At 37.9% G+C, this 22014-nt stretch overlaps 1 protein-coding gene across 3 annotated transcripts in view; it reads left to right on the top strand.

Moving 5' to 3' along the window:
- Positions 1-22014, top strand: part of tspan4a (tetraspanin 4a) — a 132426-nt gene that overhangs the window by 68064 nt on the left and 42348 nt on the right. For all 3 annotated transcript variants that reach the window (XM_034881376.1, XM_034881386.1, XM_034881366.1), the window contains one exon: positions 10612-10803. In XM_034881376.1, the coding sequence (XP_034737267.1) occupies positions 10612-10803 (192 nt within the window). The remainder of the gene's footprint in view (positions 1-10611; positions 10804-22014) is intronic.

The raw sequence follows: 22014 nt of genomic DNA, 5'->3' as shown, positions 1-22014 counted from the left end.
GCTTGTAACTTTTTCCCTGTGCGGGCTAAAACGAAGGTCGACACACCATTACAATCTGTGGCTTCTGCAGTTTGCAATTGTTCCCAGCCAATAGCATCAGCCTATCAAGAGATACCCTAAAGCTAAGCCAATGATATCGCACAGTCGCCATTGGGCCCACCTGGGAAAGATTGACAGTGGAGCCCACGAATTAGAAGATAAGGTCATAAAATGGCCTCCCTGGCATCCCTGTGTAGCCAATAAGAAGACGAGTTGATTGATACCAAACATGGCAAACAAAAACTATTCCTGCGTTCTCTTACAGCAGTTTGAAGGCAGAAATATGGACGTCTGATGGCATTTCACCATTTCATAAAATTATGATTACTTATTTCTATAAATCTATGTATGTACTTCTTTCAGACATATCTGTGAGTGATGTGGATGTGTTTTTGTATTTCAGAAGTTTTGTATTTAGCACTTTTTTGGCTTTTTTAGAAATAAGAAATAAGACAAACGCACAGACACATCTGTAGAAATACAGAAATAAAATCCATTTTATAAGTCATTTTTTTCTGGATTTTTTCTGTTCTAAGTTGAGACATGAGGCTAGAGTACTATTTTAGTATATAGCCCCTATAATATGCTTACAGTAGTGCTTTTTATTAATTTTTCAGATGATTTACTTGGACGGAAATAGAAATTCTGTGTTCTAACCTCTGTAGCTCTGTGTCAGTAAGGCCTAGTGTCACACTTCCACTAGAAACAACAAGTTGAGAGTGTTAACTTCCCAATGAACTCAGGGTCATCCCAGAGGGCCAAAGTATGTGGAAACAGCAGCACTTTTTTAAGGGTAAAAATTTAGGCGAGAAAAACATATATTTTCAAGTGTTACTCATATGCAGAATTTAAAGAGAGAAAGCTCAGAAAGCCTTTCTTGTAAACACCAAATAAGAATAAAACAATCATACAATGTACTGTTTGACAGAAACAGGTACAAGAGCAAATATTCCAGCAGTCCAGGTAAGATGTCTGAGGTGACATATACAGCTATAAAAAATGTGAAAAACACCATGTCTTAAGTATAGACCCTTAGCAAACATGCGACCACGGCCACGTGACGACGCCATGACGGACGGCAGAATCACCGCAAGCACAAGCTAAACAGTGCAGTCCACGAGCGGAAAGTTTCATTAGTTTCAATCCGTTTGAAATACATAACACTAAATAACTGAAATATTACTACTACTACGTCTACAACTACTACTTTATGGCTTCTTCTATTAAACAACAAATTGTTGTGCCATTATTGGTCGAGGTAGGGCATCTGGTAGGTGCTCACAAAGAGTGATATTTGGAGAAGTTGGAGATCACAGGATTGGAAACCGACCCTCAACTTCTTCCTCCCTCCTTTTTTGTGGACCTCATTAAATCGCAAAGTCTGCCCGACTTCAGTACACACAATCTGTCACACAATGTGGTAAACGGGTTATCCCTGTTCACTGGTGCTGATCAAAGATTTTATAAGTCTGGATGCTTACTGTTATGGTTTAGCGGACCCTAATGCAGAGAAGACACAGGCGGGAGAGCGTTTGACTGGGATTTATTGCCAAAAAAGAAAGTCCAAACCAACACGGGATCAAAATGCAAAGAAAAAGGCCCCAAGGAAAAAACAATGTCCCAAATCCCCAAAAAAGGCAAAAAAGAATGGCTGGGTTACAGCTACGCTAACAGCAGAAAGAGATACGTCATAATGGCAAAGTAAGACATCAATCTAGGGTTTGTTTTGTATTAACATCTATTTTTACTTCAGTAAAGATTTATATAACACGTAGCCTATGTTCTTAGAGGACATGGTGGGTCAAAGACATTTTTCTTTAACTTTCCTACTGTGCACTTTTGTAAAGTGTCTTGAGATAACTCTTGTTATGAATCGATACTATTAATAAAATAAAATTACCCTATGTCAATAAACGTCTTCAAGCATCTCTTTCAATTAAATCTCTCCTGATTGAACTGACATCTGTCTGGGGACTCCATAGCATCCTGAGTACTTGAGACAATCCACCGACCTCGCTGGGGAGCCCCCCTGGGGTCAGCTGAGACAAACAACACTAAACCATGCCCACAGAATACAAATCTGTTCCATTGGTTTTGTAAACTGTTAGCAAGGATTCATAATCCAAGTTCTTAGTTTTATAAATGTGAGTAAAGTTAGAAGATATTCACAGATTCAAATTTCAGGGGTCAGTTACTCTATGGCAAAATGTTATTAAATCACAAACAACGCATCTTTCCCTAATGTAGTAAATTTAAAAATGAGCTACAAACTTATTTAGGTGAGACGGCATTGAGAAAAGTGCTTAGTGAAAATATGTATTCATTTAATGATTAAATAAGGTAGTGTCTCAAAACTTACCTCAGTTACAACTTATTACCTGCTAGTTGCACTCTAGCACTTACTTTTAAAAAATAAGTTTGGAGACATGATGACATGACCTAAACACAAAGAAGAGCTGCAGCAATGTGCAGTACAATAAAAACATGGTGTTAATTAAACCACATAAACCTATTCTGGTACAATCTTTAAATACAATTACACTTGCACACATTAAAAAATTAGTTTATTTATTGTCCAAGCCTTGTTTGCACTGACCGTATTTGTTCAGCCCTGCTGATGTTTTGTATAAATGTCATTTGTCCTTATGTAAGTGTATTGTGGATTTCATTTGTCAAAATCTATTTTTCTATATCGATGTCTTGTATTAATGTCTGTTATGACGTGCTGTAACCATGTTTTGTGTTTCTGCAGAACAGGAACCTGCTGAAAACCAGTTTTTAAACTGAGTCAGGCCCGTTTTTATATTGTAATGTAATGTTACTTTTTCTAACTTTCCTGTATAATAAATATATGAAATGAAAAATGAAATACAATCATGATAATGAGCACAATACGAGTACTTTAATATGAGTGGCAGATAAAATACAACAACCTTATAAGTCAATTTGAAACATTCAGCCTGTGTTTGTCTTCCAAATTACCTTTCTTGTTTCTAGCAGGATTTCTACACAGCTTAGCTTTTCACACTCTAAAGACTACTGATGGTAGAAGGTTAATGTCTAAGAAAAACAATATCTAACAGTTCATAATCTGCAGCCACATGGCAGAGAGTTTAATGTTGGCAGCCGGGCTTGTTCTCATAAGTTGCTCTGTACTGACACACTGACTGTGTGGGCTGGCTGTAGGTATAAATAAAAATGTCAAATGTAAACATTAACTAAGGGAAAAATGTTGACCATCTGAAATGATACTGCTAGGCCTACACCTTGGGCCACTACAGTCTGACAGAAATTATTAACTCTCCAAGTCGCATTCAAATTAAACTTGTGAGCTTTAACGGCCTTTCAAAGTTTGATTTTGTTATTTTAACCCAAACCATAATCATTTTCCCAACCCTATAACTAAGTTGTTCTTGTGCCTAAACCATCGACTGTAAATATTGATAATTAATATACAGTCTATGGCCCAAACCGAACCCAACTTTTATCATGTCGGTGTCAAATCAAACATTGCTTGAATGTGATGTTTTGTAAAGTAATATAAGGGGCAATGTGTTGTTTAGTAAAGAGGACTTACAAATACTGGCTTTACATACATTCATCAGATGGCCAGAAAACCCGATTCATGTTGATCTGCATCTTTTGGATTTTTTAATAGGCATTGATATAGGGTTGACTTTTTCCTGATAGTGTTTAAATTGAAAATACAGGGTGAAAAATGCATCATATGTCCCAAAAAAATATTATTGGTGGATTATTTGGTAAAGTTTGCTGGGGTGGACAGGGGACTCTGACCTGGACACTATTTATTGTACTACAATATTTTCACCTTTAACCCAATACTAAATTTGTAGAAATTCCACTGCATGAGTAGACAGTAAAAATATAACACGTTTCAACAGCCTTTTCCCCTCCTTGCCCCTTACCAGAGCTGGCGAGCCTGAGATGAGTTCACTGAAATCATATACAGTTTATGGCACAATTTTCTTTGGGATAGTCTGATTTTTCTAAATCATTCAGGCACGCCAGTGTGAGTATAATTTGGACTGTGGTTGGCCAAATAGACCAAGTCTCTAAACGTTTTTTTCAAACTTACAAAAAGCAATGTACAAAACATTTAAGATGCAGCTTCCAACAACTCCTACAAAGCGATTCGTCTTCTTTCCAGCAGATCGCCTCAAGTCAATTTCAGAAATCAAATTCAACTTCAAATCATATCAATGATTTTAGTTTATCATCTTAATACTTTTGAACCAGGACCCGCAATGTTTCGATTAAGTAGCTCATCAGGACTAAGATGCCAAACTCAGTAGGCAACATCTAGTATTAAAATGTGTCAGAAACATTAATCAGCATTGCATGTATAGTATTGCTTTTGCTGTTAAAAACTTGATCCATAAATATAATAAGAAAATATCCCAAAAAGAGGTGATACGATTTATCAACAATGCAGAACTATATCCGAAGGCCTGGTTTTCCATCACTTTCATACATCAAATGTACTGCAAAGAAAAACCAGCTACCTTTAAACCTAATCACCAGAGCAGATTTAAAGACCAGAATTCACTCCTTTGGGACAAACTGAATGCATGATTCATACATCAAAGTATCACAAGAGAAATAATACATGAAGGCATGGGAATTCACACAATAATTTCTTGCTGGCGTACCCATAAAAAGGCCTTGTTTTTTCTACTAATCCTTGGTCCTTAGAGTTGTACGTTTTATTCATGTATGAATAAGAATTCCGACTACGACCTTATTACGACTTATACTAATACAAGTTTATTAAAATGGATTTCTGATCCATGGCCAAGATGGAGCACTCATAATTGCAGTGATCAGGGCACTGATAGTCACATGCTGTAAATGTAGTCACATCTACCTTTCATGTGTTATACACTGCGAGCCCAGGAACCAAGTCTACTGCCCATGTATATTTTATTTGGCTCATCATTCCTTTCATCACCATAGTAAGATGATATTAATGTGGGTATTTCTACCCCATTGCTCCAACTTTTGGGATTTTTTGGATGCAATAAATGCCATTCAGTTGATACAGTAGGTATTTATTGAAGAAGATTCTATTTGAATGTTCTCTCAATGGGCCTTATTCAGAAATCAGAATCAGAGAGCTCTGCTTCAAATGCAGAAACCTGCTGTGAGGTGAGGAGGCAGTCCAGATGGCTGCATCAATTCAAACACTGCTAATCTGTGTGACTGTAAAGATTTTAGCTGCTGTTTGTTGGGGACGGGTGCTAATCAAAACCAGTTGTGATCAGAGGGAAAGCAGTCTTGCATCACTGTGACAGCGCTGCATGGTCTGGCTACACCGCTCATTTATTCTGGTATTGGGGGGGAACAGACACTCCAACTTGTTTGTATCTCTTTAAACCAATCACAATCACCCTGGGGAGCACTAAGCCCCAGATGATGTGATGGTGCCTTTGCAAAATAGATAGCAGAGAAAGCGGGGGGGGGGGGGGGGGGGGGGGGGGGGGGGGATCGTACGGCTGCAGGCTTTATTCCAGAATTGTACATCTGGTAAACCAGACTAGAGTCAATGTTAAACAACTTGCTACTTGGAAGGATTTTTGAACAACTTCAAAACTAACCATACAAGCAAGACCACAGTTTAGAAACCGTGATGATTATATGTTGCAAGTACTCAGTCCTACATTGCAATATTCAACACTCTCCATAGAAGTGTTGAAACAATTCATCACAGAATGGATTAATTTGTTGACAGGAACGTCTTTTATCAAGTGAAAGTGGCAAACAATTGCTGGTTTCATGTGATGACTTCTCAGTCATCTTAGATGACAGTAAATGGAATATATTCTTATTTTGGAGTGTTGGTCAGAAAAAGCATCCCATTTCAAGAGCTTTGACTTTAGGAAATAATACAACAATACAATGACTTTAATTAATCTCACAATTAGTCTAAAGTAAAAACTTTTAAGAAATGTTCTAATAATTAATCACATTGTATGATGGTGGTAGGTTTCTGCATACTGTCCTATATGGCTGCATCAAATATAGCTGTAGGATTTATGAAAATTAATAATTCTGAGGTTGATAATGTATTAAAGTGTAAGCAGGACTTGTCCTTGGCCTTGCACATCTGTAGAATGTTGTAATATCCTTCCACCTATTGTGATAAAGCATCTGACCTCAAAACGTTTGCCACAATCGATTCTCTGCGTTCCCTTTCCATCCTTCACCCTTCTCACTACGGCCAATCTTCATTACAGGACACACGGGATAAGGGTTCATTGTGAGCGACGGTGACCCAAAGACCCTTCATTTGCAAGCTGCTGAAATCTCCCAGCTGTGTTAGATAGTGAACAGAAACCTGCCTCAGTGAATGGAGCCCCACATGAGTGCTTTTTATTTTTGCCTTGCCCTACTTCTGGCTCAAGAGCTCATTAAATAAGATCTTGTCTTAAGGCCTGAAACACAAAGAAAAGTTGGAGGGGAAAAAAACGATATTTGTGTTTAGCCATGTAAATCTTATTGCCTTTGGGATTACTGGCGAGTGGCCACAGAGAGTGCGTGAACAATGGATGATTCCTATACATGCATCTCAAAATCCTTTCATAAATTTCTTACTGTTTTTCTCCCTCACTACAATCATTCTGAGAGTCTCAAGGCAAACATGCTGTGATTCTTAAGGAAAATAATTCAAAGAATAAAAAACAGGATCATCCCTGGCTTTAGACTCTAAAAAGCGTGCAGATTTCCTTTCGGGAGCGGCTGAATTCTTCAAACACTGACAGTTACTGGTCTCACATTTTTAAACTTATGAAAACCTATTCAGTTGAGGTGATGATTTTAATATCACAATTTAGTATGTTTAATGGGAAATTCATAGTCTTCACAAGTTCAAAGAATTATAGACCGTGTGAACCAAAATGGGTTTTTATCATTTTAAAATTAAGAAACTCAGGGTTGTAGTGGGCCAACACTGTCTCCTAGAAAGTACATACGAACAGATTTGCAGCAGAAAATATGTTTTAAAGGAAATGTAATGCTGACCAAATTAGGTGAATTGTTAACATAATGACATGTTAATTGACGTAAGTACATATTTAATTTGTAAATTAGTTTGTTGCCTGAATCTAACACACTGTTCAATAATGTTTTAGTAGTATGAAACAAGTGATATGCAAGCGTAACTTCTAGGAGACAGGGTTGATTGGCCAGCAGTCCCAAAATGTTGTCTCATATGAACTCTGGAAAATGTCCAACAAATCTGGTGCGGACGTTGACCAGCTTTCCCTTTCATGTATGTAGCATACAACAGGAGATTGTCTGTTTCAGACTCATTCTTCCTTACTTGAATTACTCAAATGCTATTAGGTTTAGGTGAGGGGTGGCGCCTGGGTAGAGCATGCAGGAGGCAGGACATCATGCAGATTACACGCTGTCACGTAGCCTGTGCGTAATTTGGTCTTAAACAGCTGAGTCTCTTGCCATCCCTTGAATTTGTCTGACAATTTTGGCCCTTCCCCAACAGCAATTCATGAATCTTTTGGTTTCTTCCATTAGACATTTTTTTAATGCTGTATCTTTGTGTAAATGACCCTTCTTGTCCATCCTGGATATTTGTTTTCTTCCATGTTTGTGCGTGCCGCCTGGACGCCATCAACGAGCCAACTCGCTCACTGTGAATTTTCCGGACAATGACTATTCACATGTACTTACAAAGACTTTGGAGGGATATGACAGGATGAAATCTGTTTAATGTCCAGTTCAACTGATTTGGACATTAGCGTTCTCACATACGGCTCCGCTGGGTAATGTTTAGATAATTTCAGGTTTACAGTGCATGTGTAAAAGAGGCTTACCATGAATTAATTCACTATTATCCCAGTTTGCTTTCAACTTGGGGGGCCACTGTCACATGTTGTTCCTTTTTCTCGTCATTTTTTCTTCAGAGTGTCTTTCCTACCACAGACAAGAGCAGAAAATAGAGACAGACAGCTGCTGCAGTAACCATCTTAAATATATGTCCAGTCCATAAAAGACTCTGCCTACAGCAGTCAAACTTGTACAATGCAAAAATGATGGATCAAAAGATGGATAGATGATGTCTTTTGGGTGTGTTTGTGTTTGTTTTATGGTTTTTTATTGAAATAGTACGCATAGCCTGACAAGCCAGACCCTCATCAACTTGTTGGGTCTGGGAACTCACCATAAGCCGGGCTCAATCAAGGGGTCAATCCTCTTGTCTCTAAGCATATCTCCTATGGTGCCATTTTAATGCCATGAAGCCATCACCATTGACTCCCATTAATTTTGAGGTCACTTTGACAGTGAATAACTTTACATCTGAAGTGTTTAAAGACTCTATTTGTCTGTTGTTTATTTTTAAAGAAACAACAGACAAACAGAGTCTTTGAACATAATGTATAAAAGGCTCCATTACCTTGTATCTCAGGTTATTGCTCCGTACGTTTTTGTAAAAATAGGCTAACGATTGTGTCATAACCACGCAACTTGCTGTTGCATAGTCAAGAAATCACCGATTTGCAAGGAGAAGCTCACAGACAGTTTGGACTTAAATAGGCTTTTTAGGTTTTATTACTAATGTTAACTAGCATTTTAGTAAGCAATAATTAGCCATCACCAGAAAAGTGCTTCTAATATCCTTCACTGGTCTCCGTCCGGAGCAATGGGATCAATTGGTCCATTTCTTAAAATGTCTATGGGCTCAATCTGACCGGCGGGATAAATGGTTGTCTTTCAAATTCCCTCTGCACGCAATGGGATAGCGTTAAAACAGACCAGAGCAACGCTGGTGGATAGATTGAACTTTTGCCTTATAAGTATGGCAAATCACCAAACACGCCTTCCTTTTTTAAGAATGACTTCAGCGGTTAACTGCAAGTCTTCCAGAGTCGCGGCCGAAGCCAATTCAAAAGGCCGCTGTTCGCCAGCAGCAGCAGCCATCTTCTTTGATTTCAAGTAGCAGGGAGTTCACATTGAACCGTCCATGCGGCCCTTGTGTCAAGCCCGCCCACCAACTCTATACACGATGCGATTGGCCTGACTAGAGTTTGTTTTTTTCAGCTTACAAGCCAACGAACAGTTGCTAGACTGACCCTGGCTGCAAATTACATTTTCTTCCGCCAGGGTGCGTCTAGATTGCTAGGCTACAGTGCGCATGGTTGAATGTAAGTTTATGGTTTTATTTGTAAGTGTGGATGAGCAAAAAATGTATGGGTGCATGTGTATTTGGGTTGTTTTATACACATATAGCTTTTATTCATTAGTTAATTGTGAGCATGAATGCTAATTAACTCAAACTAATCGAAGGGTAAAGAAAACTGAATCAAAATATTTTTTTTACTTTAACCAAAGTCACACCCGAAACCTAACCAAGTAGGTGTTTTTGTGGCAGTTTTTGTAATTGATGCAAATACTAATTCATAATATTATTATGAAAAATCAATCCCCTATATTATAGACATTTTATACAAGCAATCGTTAATGGTCACAAATATGCAAGTTTTTTTTGTCCTTGGGAATTTTCTTTCTCCAAAAACATCAATTTCGTTGCCAGCAGACATCTATCCTGTTGTGGTTAAATCCTTTAGGGTGCTTTCACACCTCACATGTTTGGTCGGGTTAAAAACTAATTCTGGTGTCTTTGCCCTTTTTGGTTTGATGCATTGTATCCTCACGTTTTCTACCCACTTAATATTCATCATATATAAGGCCCAGCTGTAGTCCCAGTTTTGGGAGTTGCTGTATGCTTATTTGCTTTCTTGCCGGGGGTTTCACTGTCTCACACCAGTACAGTAAATAGCTACAGCAACCAGCAAGTTAGGTGCAAGCTGTCCACCAGCACTTCTAAAGCTCACTCAGAAACATGTTTTCTCATTAATGTTGAAGAAAAAATCAAATTCCAGGGACTGACAGTGGGACTGTTTCTTGGCAGGGACCAGTTGCCAAGCTACCAGAAGAGATTTCAGGATGTAATAGTTTGTTGGAAATACCCCGGCACGTAACCTTTGTGAAACCCTTTTATCACTTTGGGTTTTGTATAGCTTGAGCAAATGAGGTATGATAAGTTCATTCATGAGCTTTAAAGTTGCTAGTAGGCAGATTTTGTTATGGTTGCATAGTATGAATAAATATTTCCTCCATAGCATAGAGCCATTCTAGCTGTTTGCTACAGTTTCCTGGCTTGGTACTAAGCTTAGCTAACTAGAAATAGCCTTATATTTACAGGACAGATTTGAGGATGGTCTCAGTCTTCTCACCTACTGTCTGTAGAAAAGAAAATAAGCATATTTTCTCAAATCTATCAACCACTCCTTTAAACTTTTTGTTGTTTGGGTTGCTTTGCTCTGCTGCCTCTGATGATCCAGTTGTTGCTGTTGTTCTGAGTTTTTGGTTTCCCCTCTTGTTTGCACACGCTCACCGGCATGCAGTTTAAAAAACAAACCAAAAGCCACAACAATTGCGCCAATATTTCTGTGCACCACCATGATTGTTAAGGATGAGTTTGATTGTGTTATTGGCATACGGACAGCCTCATGTCTCCATGTGTTTCCTTTGCAGTTGGGAGGATGTGGCATACTAGGGGTGGGAGTCTGGCTCTCAGTGACCCAGGGGAACTTTGCCACCCTATCATCATCCCTTCCCTCCTTGTCGGCAGCCAACCTGCTCATCGCAGTGGGGACCATCATCATGGTGATCGGCTGTTTGGGCTGTGTGGGAGCTGTCAAAGAGAGCCGTGCTCTGCTGCTGACGGTGAGTTCTCTGGATGCTATAACTCACCTTAAAACACAAGGCTGTGTTGATGTGATAATGCCACGTTACATTGTTGTGGTTTGCATGACAAATAACATAACTACCTCATATAGCATTATTTTCTCTGTGACTGATTGATGTGGCTGGTGATTCTACCTGTCATGTGAACAGGTGCTGTCTGGGTGAGCTTTACTATGAAAAATCTCTCCATTTTACATTGGAGGTTTGTTTTTGATTAACAGAAGCAGAATGAATAAGCACTGTGAGTAATTGCAGTATGTTGGTGTAGTTTCTCTAATTCTCTCTTTTGTGTTGCAAAAGGTGAACATTTAAAGGTTTTTACATCCAACTGACTGCTAACAATATGACAGACTGACAGGATTTGCAGCTCTGAAGCAAATTTTCCTGATGGTTAAGAATATTAAGCTTTAAACAATGATATGAAATGTTTGTATGTTTGACTGGAGCATTCAGACTTCTGACCGCTATCCACCAGCTGGAAGTTTACACTCAACAGCTGCAGAGCTAGCTGTTAACTGCCTGTCTGAAAATGATGTGATGTCAAGTTGTTTATCGAGAGAAAGACCCACCACCAGACAGAAATACACTCTGTCCTTTCAAACATTATAACAATGAGAGAAACCACCTCTGACTCAGAATAGTACACACAGGAATGTTTACAGCCGAGAGCTTTCCTTTGTGGTTCATTGACAACCCATAGAAATAACTAATTAATTACCCTAGCTGCATTTCAATTTGCCATAAAGATTGATGTGCATCACTAAATTGATCCTCTCCGGCTTGTTTAATTGTTATACATGTTAACAATGAAGTAAAGGCCACACTAGCAAATGCTAAACATGACTAAAAACCTTAGAGGTTACTTCACTTCACTGCAAGCAATTGATTAATTGGGAAAATTCCACCTTTATTCAAAGACAGGTCTACACCGAAACACCACAGGCAATATCAGTATACCTATGATACTACACACAGGCAGCTTAATCCAGGCAAACAATTAATAATACAAATGACAATGCAACCTCCATAACATAAACAACTAATACATGTCTATAAAACTGCAGCAGATATTTTGCAGACAAAGGCAAATTAAGGGACATTGACAATATCTCACTATTTCCCACTGCACTTGTTGCCACAATGCTTTTTCTTTGTGAAATTGTGTTTGAATTTGCAAAAAAGCCTCGAATTTGATATCATCCCTAATGGAATGATTAATGTATGAGTGTGATATATTATACTATACTACTATAAATACAATCCTATTGCAATTTTAAACACACTGGTACATTCTGTGATGTACAATTTATAAAGTTGTTGCTGCAACATTAGATTGTCAAGCAGACAAACCGACCAACACAAATATAATACTAGATTGATTCTTGGCGTCTGTATTGATACACTATTGCCACACAAAATATTGTGATACTATGCTGTATCGATTTCCCCCCCACTCCTTCCCCGGTTAGGTTACTTGAAGGACACCGCTAATAAGCTGCAAGCTGAATTCTGCGTCAGTGGCAACAATCCTGACATGTCCCACATGTTGCAATCCAGAGATACATTTATAAACTTGATGAAAATCAATGTGAACAGAGCCATGGCAACAGAATGCCACATTTGTAAAGAAAAAGGATTTAATCTTTCTTTTAAAAAGGTGAAAAATATATTTTGGCTGATGGGCCATACAGGAGTCTTATAAGCGCACTGGCCACTGACATGGCTGTTCTTATTTTATTCAGTTAAAATGAATAGTTTGGATCTTTTGAAGGGGTTGTATGACGTACTTATCCACAGTCAGTGTTTTACCTACAGCAGATTGTGAATGGCACGCCATACAGTAGCTATACTATATGGCTATACTACAGTAAAAGTAGTGGTAATGTAAAGTCCTTCATGGCAACGATAAATTGTTTTTAGTGTTTCTTTATTTTTGTACATATACACACACACACATATATATATATATATATATATATATATATATATATATATATATAGTATAATTGCATTTTAAATCATCTACACTCTTTCTAAGTTAAAATTGTGTTTACATTTTGTGTGCTGGTTATTATAACATTATTGATATAAGCAAAAATCAGCAGTAGAAATGTGTATGTTAAGAGTTTATTTATTTTGATTAGGACAATGCACATTGACATAACATTTCTGCAAATGCACCAGTGTGTTAGCTAGCTACTTTTTAACTGTGGTCCTAGTTACCCAGCATGCATGTCTTTAGGGTGGGAAGAAACCAGAGCACCCAGATGAAACCTAAAGAAACACATGAAGAAGATGCAGACTCCACACAGAAAGGCCCAGAACAACCCGTATCCAAACACAGAAACTTCTTTGACGCAGAATTGTTAACCACTCAGCCACCTTACTGCCCAAGTTCACTATTCAGCTTCCAAACCCATCAAAATTTTACAAACACAATGTGGTTACCAACAGTTTTCCACAATTAAGAATCATAAGTGGTGCCCCAAATTTTCCTTTTGTCAATTATAATGCATTATCCCTAATATAAATAAAACTGGATAGCAACAAATAAATTAATAAAGAATAAGAAAAAGGTGTAAGTAAAAATTAGAAATTTGTAAAGGATGATTTTGGTAGGTTCTGACACTTGGCTAACACGCTATCGGAAAGGATAAACAGTATTTAAATACACTCACGGATATGTAAATCAGAAGACAGCAAGTGTTTGACATCAAACATTTTTCTGCTCTGATCTACATACATTTTGCTCCAATTTCAAACCAGGCATCACTGATAAAGTGTAAACCCGAGCTCTTTAAAATATTAATAAGTATTTTGATAAACAAACAAGCAACTCAGACACCAACACTGCTCAGCATTTAAAAGAAAAAATCATTCTGTATGGGGGGAAAACAAATATCTAATTTATCATTAGAATAATGGCACAGCAGGAGTGAGCAATTATGAGCTCTGTAGGAATGAGTCTCGCTGTCGATCATTAGCAGGATCCATGACATTTTCCCCACAGTGACCAGACCTTTCTGTGCTGTGTCCACATACAGTAATGAGACCAGGCAAATTATTAATCTGCTTTATGAGTGACAAAGCCGCCCGTTCTTCATGGAGATTTAAAAAAAAAAGAATGACTCCGCTTCCTTCAAATCTCAAGGCTAATTAGCATAGCATGTTGATAGCTGATGAGGGACAGAGTATTGCAGTGTCACTTTGAGATATTTGAGGAATTACTGTTGCGCTCTGTGCTGGCAAAAGAATGATTGCTTTGTGTGTGGGTCTTGTAATTTGGTGCAACAAAACAACAGTTAGTGGTTTACAGTTAAAATATGCTTTTGAAAATTAAATTCTGCGATCTGGATGACTTCAAAGACATTATAAGCCTTTAATATGAATTTAAAACGTCATTCCAACATAGCCAGAATGTATTATTGTGTGAGCTCCGGTATTGCAGGAGGCTTTGGAAAAAGTTACTCAAAAAGAATATGGGTTGCAACATTAGCGGAAACACTCAAGAAAGGAGCTTTTAAATGGGCCCTGAAAACTTATTTACTACAACAGTTACATTAGCATTGCAAAAGGATGTTGTGGCAAATTATTTTGTGTTCTGTAAAATTGTGATGTATACATTATACATAGGAAACATTTTTGTACATGTCTTTGTAGTGTTGTCTTTTTGTGTATTGGTATGTTCTTTGCATGTGCTTTCTGTCTTACACTAATGACTGCAGATCAAGTTTCCCATTTGGTATAATAATGACTGATAAAAATGTGAATGAACTGAAAGGAAAGGTCCAGCTAATTATCTGTATAAACAATGTTGGCAAGACTCAGAGACATGAAACTCTCCCACTTAAAGCACACAATATTAGCACCTGCATTACATATATATATATATATATATATATATATATATATATATATATATATATTCAATGCTTTTTGGCTTTTTAACCTTTATTGTGATCTCCCTTTATCTTTTTGTGCATGTAATGGGTTTAAAAAGTAAAAAAATGTCCCTCTCCATGCTCGCCCAGCTGCCAGCACAGCATGCCCTCATAATCTGCAAGCTGAGTAACCATGTATACATGTTACGGTTTTCTTTGTCTTGTTTGTCTTCATGTTGTTTAAAAATGCCATGTGATGTGCTTTCTGCTACAACCTCCCCATGGGGACAATACACATACACACTAGGTTGTCTCAAACTGTGCACTGACTAGCTTGCAAGGCTTACCTAGGTACTGCACATTGGGGACTCCCAACTAAGATGGTACAGAAGTGAGATGTCTCACTCTGTATCTAAAACAGAAAGCTCAACACAGCTGCAGCAATGTGCAGTACAATAAAAATATAGTGATTTTTGAAAATTAAACCACATAAACCTATTCTGCTACAACCTCTAAATACATGTTTTAACCTGAAAATGAGCAGAATATGAGCACTTTAAGGAGTAAAGTCAGAAATTCTTTATTTGTTTCTGCTGGGAACAGCAAGCAAAAGCTAAAATGCAACAAATATTCAGCCTTTTCAAAATCATTATGGTTCCAGGTTCTGTGTAAACTTTGGATGAACTCTGCAACTATTTGCAACAACTAAATTCCACACCATAGCAACAGAAACTTACTGGAGTTCTGCCATCACACTGAGGTTGCCAGGCAACCAGGGGAGGCCTCAGGATACTATCCTCCCCTGGTTCTCCCAGGTCAAATCGTGAACTTCAGAGAAGACGCCAGGTTTATTTTGATACATTTGGACAGAGCCAAGCTAGCAGTTTCTGCCTTTTTTCAGTCTTCATGCTTGACTAAACCACATTTTGGAACAAAATCCAATACATTGTCCTTTTAATTTAAAAAAAAGCCATTTGAAGACACTGCATTTCTTGAGGAAACTTGAATTTCAATGTCATGGGTGATTAAAGTCACGTTTCACACCAGTAAGTCCAGACAGTCAATATTAGGTGAAGCCAAAGGGTACAGACGAGGTGTGGTGGTTCTGTGACCTAATCTCCCTACAAATTAATCAAATGGGTGAGAACACTATGGTGGAAATGGAAGCAGATTGTTTACTGAGCACCTCTTACATGGGTAGGAGATGTAGAGCCTGTGAAAATGATTAGACCCACGACATAAAGAAAGAACATGGCTGTTGCCGCAAGCAATTCCCTCAAGACAGGAAAGATCCCAAAACGGTATCGATTACGGAGGAGCTGATGGACTGTGTGCCTGACAAGACTGCTTCAACAGTCACACACACAAAGCCTTTGTAGCTTTCACGCTGTGTGGAAAACACAGCATGGATCCGCAAAAAATAATCAATCCCTGCGTCTGGAGTTTGACAATAGTTCTCATCCAGAGGCCCTACTGACAGATCAATCTCTGCTAATCAGGGATATCAGCACTGCTTGCTGAACAAGTCATAACATAAATTACAGTTACATGCAAGGTGTCGGGAGAGTGTACATTTAAATAATGTGTGCATTTGGTCTTCAGTGGCCAATAAAAGCTACTGTTCTTCAGATACATTAACGTCTACTTAAATGTAGAGTTAATATCCCAACGTAAATCCCAGCTATCTAGTTTGAACACTGTTTTCTGTGCTATGAATGACTCTACTGCAATAAAATAAGCTGCATGGAAATACTTCAAGAAAAACTGAACCCAGAGGAGCTCCATGCTGGCCGTTGGTGTCCTGCAGGTTTTTGTTCCCCCTTTAAGGTGTCAGCTAGATACGGACCAGCTGTGGCTCATTAACTCTCACGGTACAAAAACTGTAATGGAACAAAAACCTGCAGGAAACCAGCCCACCACGACAGGAATTGGAAGATCTTAGAGGACCACTTTGCGGAGCTGTATTGCTCTTGTGATAGACTGACATATAATACACCATTACACGTGTAAGGCTTGCACAGTGAAGCAGTAGCACGAAAGAAATAAAGATACATTGAGCATTGTACGATGGTTTATATATAGGTATGTCACAGTTACATGTTACAACTCATACAGTTAATGAGTTAAGTACTTTCCACAGTATTTGACTCATTAACTCAGACTTCAGACTTCAGAGAGAAATGTTGTACATTTTACATCACTACATGCATTTGACTTCTCCTTACTTTCAATTTAAGCTTTAAAAAAAACAAAAAAACAATAACCTTATAAAATAAAGTTATTTGTTAGATTAAACCAAGATCCAGCCTGTCTAGCGTGTGATCTTTTATATGAAATCAATGTCTGATGGGGCCCCTTGTGACATTTCAGATATGTGAGCAGTTTTACCAAAGACTGATTTCCCATTTACACTTTTTAAATGGTTTTTACATTACATGTCATTTTGCTGACGCTTTCATCCAAAAAGACTTACAATTGCCACATATGTCAAAGAACACATCACAGGGACACATTGGTTCAAATCTCGCAGCGGGAATTGAACCCAGATCTCCCACGCTAAGGTCATATGTCATATCCACTCCACCATTACCACCCATAACTTTAATTTAACCTTAAAACTCAAAAGGTAAATTATCCACCATATGGATAGTTAGACAATATTTAATAATACAGGAAAAAATTTTAAAAAATTCCCCAAACATATATAAATGTGTTGCAGAACTTTGTGTTTTCTTTTTACCTTTTTGCCTCTACTTTTAGAATTGTCTTGTGACACGTAAGGGGGCCCGGCCCCAAGATTGGGAACCACTCGACTAAAAATGCCGCTTATAAAGTAATTAAAACTACAGAAGCTCCCCCTCAACCTCTTAGTTTTTCTGCAAAACAGGTACTTTTACTTGGAATAAATTTTGCTTACAACACTTGTACTGTTACTTAAGTAGAGTTCTAAAACAAGGGTTTTTACTCACATAGAGTATTTTTATATTGTGGTATTGGTACTTTTACTACAGGATCTGAGTACTTCTCCCACCCCAGGTTTAAAAAAAGACTAGAATCTTTGAACATAAGGATGTTGTTTGACAACAGTGTACCTACCCGATGTGAGTCGAGCATGCGTCAATTAGCGACAAATAGGCTACCATATGCTAACGAGAGACTTCTGTAATGTCAACACAGTAAAAATGGACCTACTTAACGAAGTTGGTTCACTGCTGGCTACAAGTTAGCATCAAACACAACAAAGGCTGTCACTTGAATGGCGTTTTGAGCTAACGTTAGCAATCAAACAATCATAGATAAAACGTGAAATGATTTCCATCTTCTGTTATTGTTTGTAATGAAAAAGGTTTATTATTTTATGGATTTTACAAATTTCAATATGACGCGTCATACCGTAAACGGTTTAAATCTGCATAGGCGCAACTCACATTTCGCTTTCAGCTCCATAGAAACATATTTCTAACCCTATTTCCTTCCTTTTACTTGGATCCACTATAAATCGTTCTTATAGTTGTGCTGCTGGAAGCCCCTGCTGCCACCACAATAATGTATTTCAGTTTGAATGATGATAATTCAGGAACACATATCGAGCCTGTTTTGGTCCTTTTGTAATGGGATCCGAGGCCTTGTTTATAATAATTTATCACAGTGAGACACTTAGTACACAACAGCACAAAGCAACCTAACTTCTTTAGATTTTAGCTCAGATATATCGCATCCCTGTTTACTTACACAAACCCTGATTTTAAGCACAAGCTCCCACAATTACAACAGATGTAAATGTATTTTCACTGCCTGCTGGTAGAAACAAGAGTGTCATTGCAGTCTTGTTAGGCAACAGCTTCGAGCAAATAATGCTGTTCTTTATTTTACATCTCAATTAAAGCTTTTTTTCAAACTTTTCAACCAACTGTTTTAATTTCTTTTTTTATTAACATGACTGTGAAGTTATATCTATGCTTTTGAACAAATTGTGTTTCATCAAGTAAGCTTCAGAACCATTCCCCTGCACTTAACTTAATTGGCACACTGTGTTTGCTTTGCTTTTATTATCAGCCTTTCAAAGTTTACAAACAGGTTGCTGAAATTAACTGTAAATGAGGAAAAACGCATTTGATAGAAGTAACCCATTCATGCAGCAGTTTGAAATTCCTCATTCAATTTACAGTTTTTTCTCAAAGCGCTTCAGCATAATCGTTGAATGACTATTAAACTCCCTCAAACTATAGGACCATTTATATGCACATTAGGTCAGTTGTTCACATAATCATTTATATTTGCTTTTTTCACTAAATGCACAGAGTAAGCCTTGCAGATCAAAATAGTTTGCATTCATTTTGCTATTGAATTGTATAACTCTCAAATGCAATCATACACATGTTCATTGTGTAAATCCCTACATGCAACTAGAGCACCCAACGATCACAGGAACCGGTCACATATATATAGTAGTTACACAATAGGTATGTGGTGTTGTTGTAACCATTTTGAGATGAATAGACTCAGGCTATGTGGGGAACAACACAATTTCTAATACAATCTTCAGGTGAGGATGTCACAGCAGATTGTTGCATTGCAAGTGAGGATATCAGTGTGATGTTGATTAAATGTAGTGGCCAGAGAGAGAGGAGAGATTAGATGGCCCATGTTTGTTTTTGTTTTTTATTTAAAAATTATATTTATAATAAAATTTATAATAAAAATTATATATTTTATTTAAAAAAAAGTCTTAACATGAATCCAACTTATTATTGGCAAATATTCATCCCCACTGCTTCTTGGCCAATAGTCAAGGTAGTCACTAAGGCCATCCACAGGTGTGTGCGACATGTATGTTTAACATTAAAACAGGATTCATAAAATCATGCCAACAATTATTAGGCTATTTGAACAGCTTAGTATTCTATGCAAAAAAGGTATGTATAAAGGCTTTAGGCCGCCTTACAAGTTATTGTAGGCCCAGTTTAATATGCAACTTCATTTTAAAAAATACCTGCACTCGGGGTCCCTGCTCCACCTTCTTTCAGTTTAGGGGACCTTGGCTTAAAATTTTTGAAACAGGAGTTATTTATTTTGAATAAGGAATTACCTTTGTAGGTCACAGAGTGATGTGCTGTGTAAGGTTTGACAATTGGAAGTTGGTTTCAGTAAGTGCGCCAAAGCAATTGAGAATTGGACTTTATTGTAAAAGCAAAATCAAACTTTCCCTTTAATTCTGCCTTTTGCCTGTGGTCTAAAAAAAGGCAAGACAACTTTATACAAACATTATTTGTGGGAGTTTGTTTCAGATATGTGGAGCATAAAAACTGAGCGCAGCTTCTCCCTGTTCAATTCTGACTCTAGGGACAGAAGCAGACCTGTCCCAGATGACCTGAGATGCCTGGTTGGCTCATAATGTGGCAGAATATCAGAAAGCATTGTCAAGCATTTAGTGCTTTACAAACCAAAAGATGTACGTTGAAAGCAACTACTTGAGAGACAGAAAGCCAGTGTAAAGACCTCAAAAGGAGTTGGTAGAGTCAGTAGTCGAGTCTACTGAAGATAAAAGCATGGACAAGCTCTATCCAATCCTGCTGAGACCTTGATATGCATCTGGTGATAGTAGGCTGACTTTGTAATTATCCTAATGTGGCTGTTGAAATGAAGGTCTGAGTCTGGGACTACGCTAAGATTTCTGGCTTTGTTCGTTGTTTTTAACATTGCCGAATGAAGCTGAGCGCTGACTTTTAATTGTTAAACTCTTTAGCTTCCAGAACAACCACCTCAGTTTTGTCTTTGTTTAACTGAAGAAAGTTCGGGCTCATCAAATTGTTGATATGTTAAGTGCACTCTTTGTAGTATTTGCCCATAGTCCCTGTCATTATGGTTATGTCAATTAGTAGATTCAAATTACCAAAATGAGGAGTTCAATTTCTTTTTAAGAGCATATTAATGGGGGAATATTCAGAGAACCACAGGGGATGGGTCTGTTTGTTTTCCAAGTGTTGGTGAGCAGCAATTTCTAATTCTTAACGATGTCCCTGTGCTCTCTGCTGTGATTTCATGTGCTCAAATACACCCCCCAAAAACACTATGTGCATTTCTTCCTTGTGACTGTTTTAAGGATGAAGTTTAAAGGTGCCCTGCCACACAAAACCGTTTTTACTTGCATTTTTTGAAATATGTTAGGTCCACATGTGTTAGTGTTATGTCGTGAATGTGAAAATGAACTGCTACCTCCTCTTTCAGCTCTAGCCACTGAAAAGAAACAAGAGGAGGAATCAGGATAATTACAGCAGCTGGTCAGTCTGACGTCATGTTGCCGGAGCTCAATACTATTCATGAGCTCGCCCAGTTGCCCTGGGTAAAGGATACTGATATTCAAGCTTTCATTGGCGAGCTGTTAGCCAATCAAGGTCATCCAGCTTAGCTCGTTGGATATTAATGAGAACTGCCACAAATCGAGCTTAGTCTTCCAGCAGGCTTTCTATAAATGTTACAGGTCCATGGTAGAACTTCAGACATTACCACCAAGCAAGGAAATATGTGCGTCAGGGCACCTTTAAACGTTTAGGACTCCAAAATGATCATCAAAAACCAACAGAGATCGTCCAACTAAGTATCCATATAAGACGCAGAGCAGAATCTTAAAGCTCAAGTAATTTTAAGTAATTCTAAGCTCAAGTAATGACTCCGGCTGCTGCAGGCAGCTATTTACAGCAAAAAGATAATCCCATTTTGCTATCTGTCGAGCACCAAACAAGTTAATATCCTGCCGCTAAAGACTCATGTTTTTTTTACAGATATCAGATGTTTTTTAAAGAGTTGGAGGAGACCAACCTGAGTGAGATGGAAAGTGATAATCAGATATTTAATTTGACAATTTGCTAGAAACATAACTGCAAATAAATCCTAATGTCCTGGTTCCAGACATCTGAATTGCTGTACACGGCTGAATTTTTCAGCTATTGAAATAGCATGGCATTGTGCCCATCAATAGTTTTTCCCATCATCTTCCTGCGCCAGAACCAGAAAAATTGACCAAAAAGGCCACAAATTGTACGTAAGTGTGGAATATAAAACACACTTCACAAGTTTGGAGTTTGTTTTTTCTCAACATTACATACATTGTTATCTATTCCTAACAACCACTACAGAAATCACCTATCATGCATGTCTGAAAAATTTGATGAAAATGCAAAGACATCACAATGACTGGCAGGCTACTCTGCATGCGTAAATAATTAGCATTTGTTAGCAATTGTTTGCGTTATTGACCAGACACACAGAATCTAAATTTCTTGCAGAGTACTTGCACAGTTGACAACAC

Source organism: Etheostoma cragini, chromosome 1 (assembly GCF_013103735.1).
Source record: "Etheostoma cragini isolate CJK2018 chromosome 1, CSU_Ecrag_1.0, whole genome shotgun sequence".
In the NCBI taxonomy this organism is placed as follows: Eukaryota; Metazoa; Chordata; class Actinopteri; order Perciformes; family Percidae; genus Etheostoma; species Etheostoma cragini.
The sequence above is the reverse complement of the archived record's forward strand: the minus strand, read 5'-3'. Positions and strand labels throughout refer to the sequence as shown.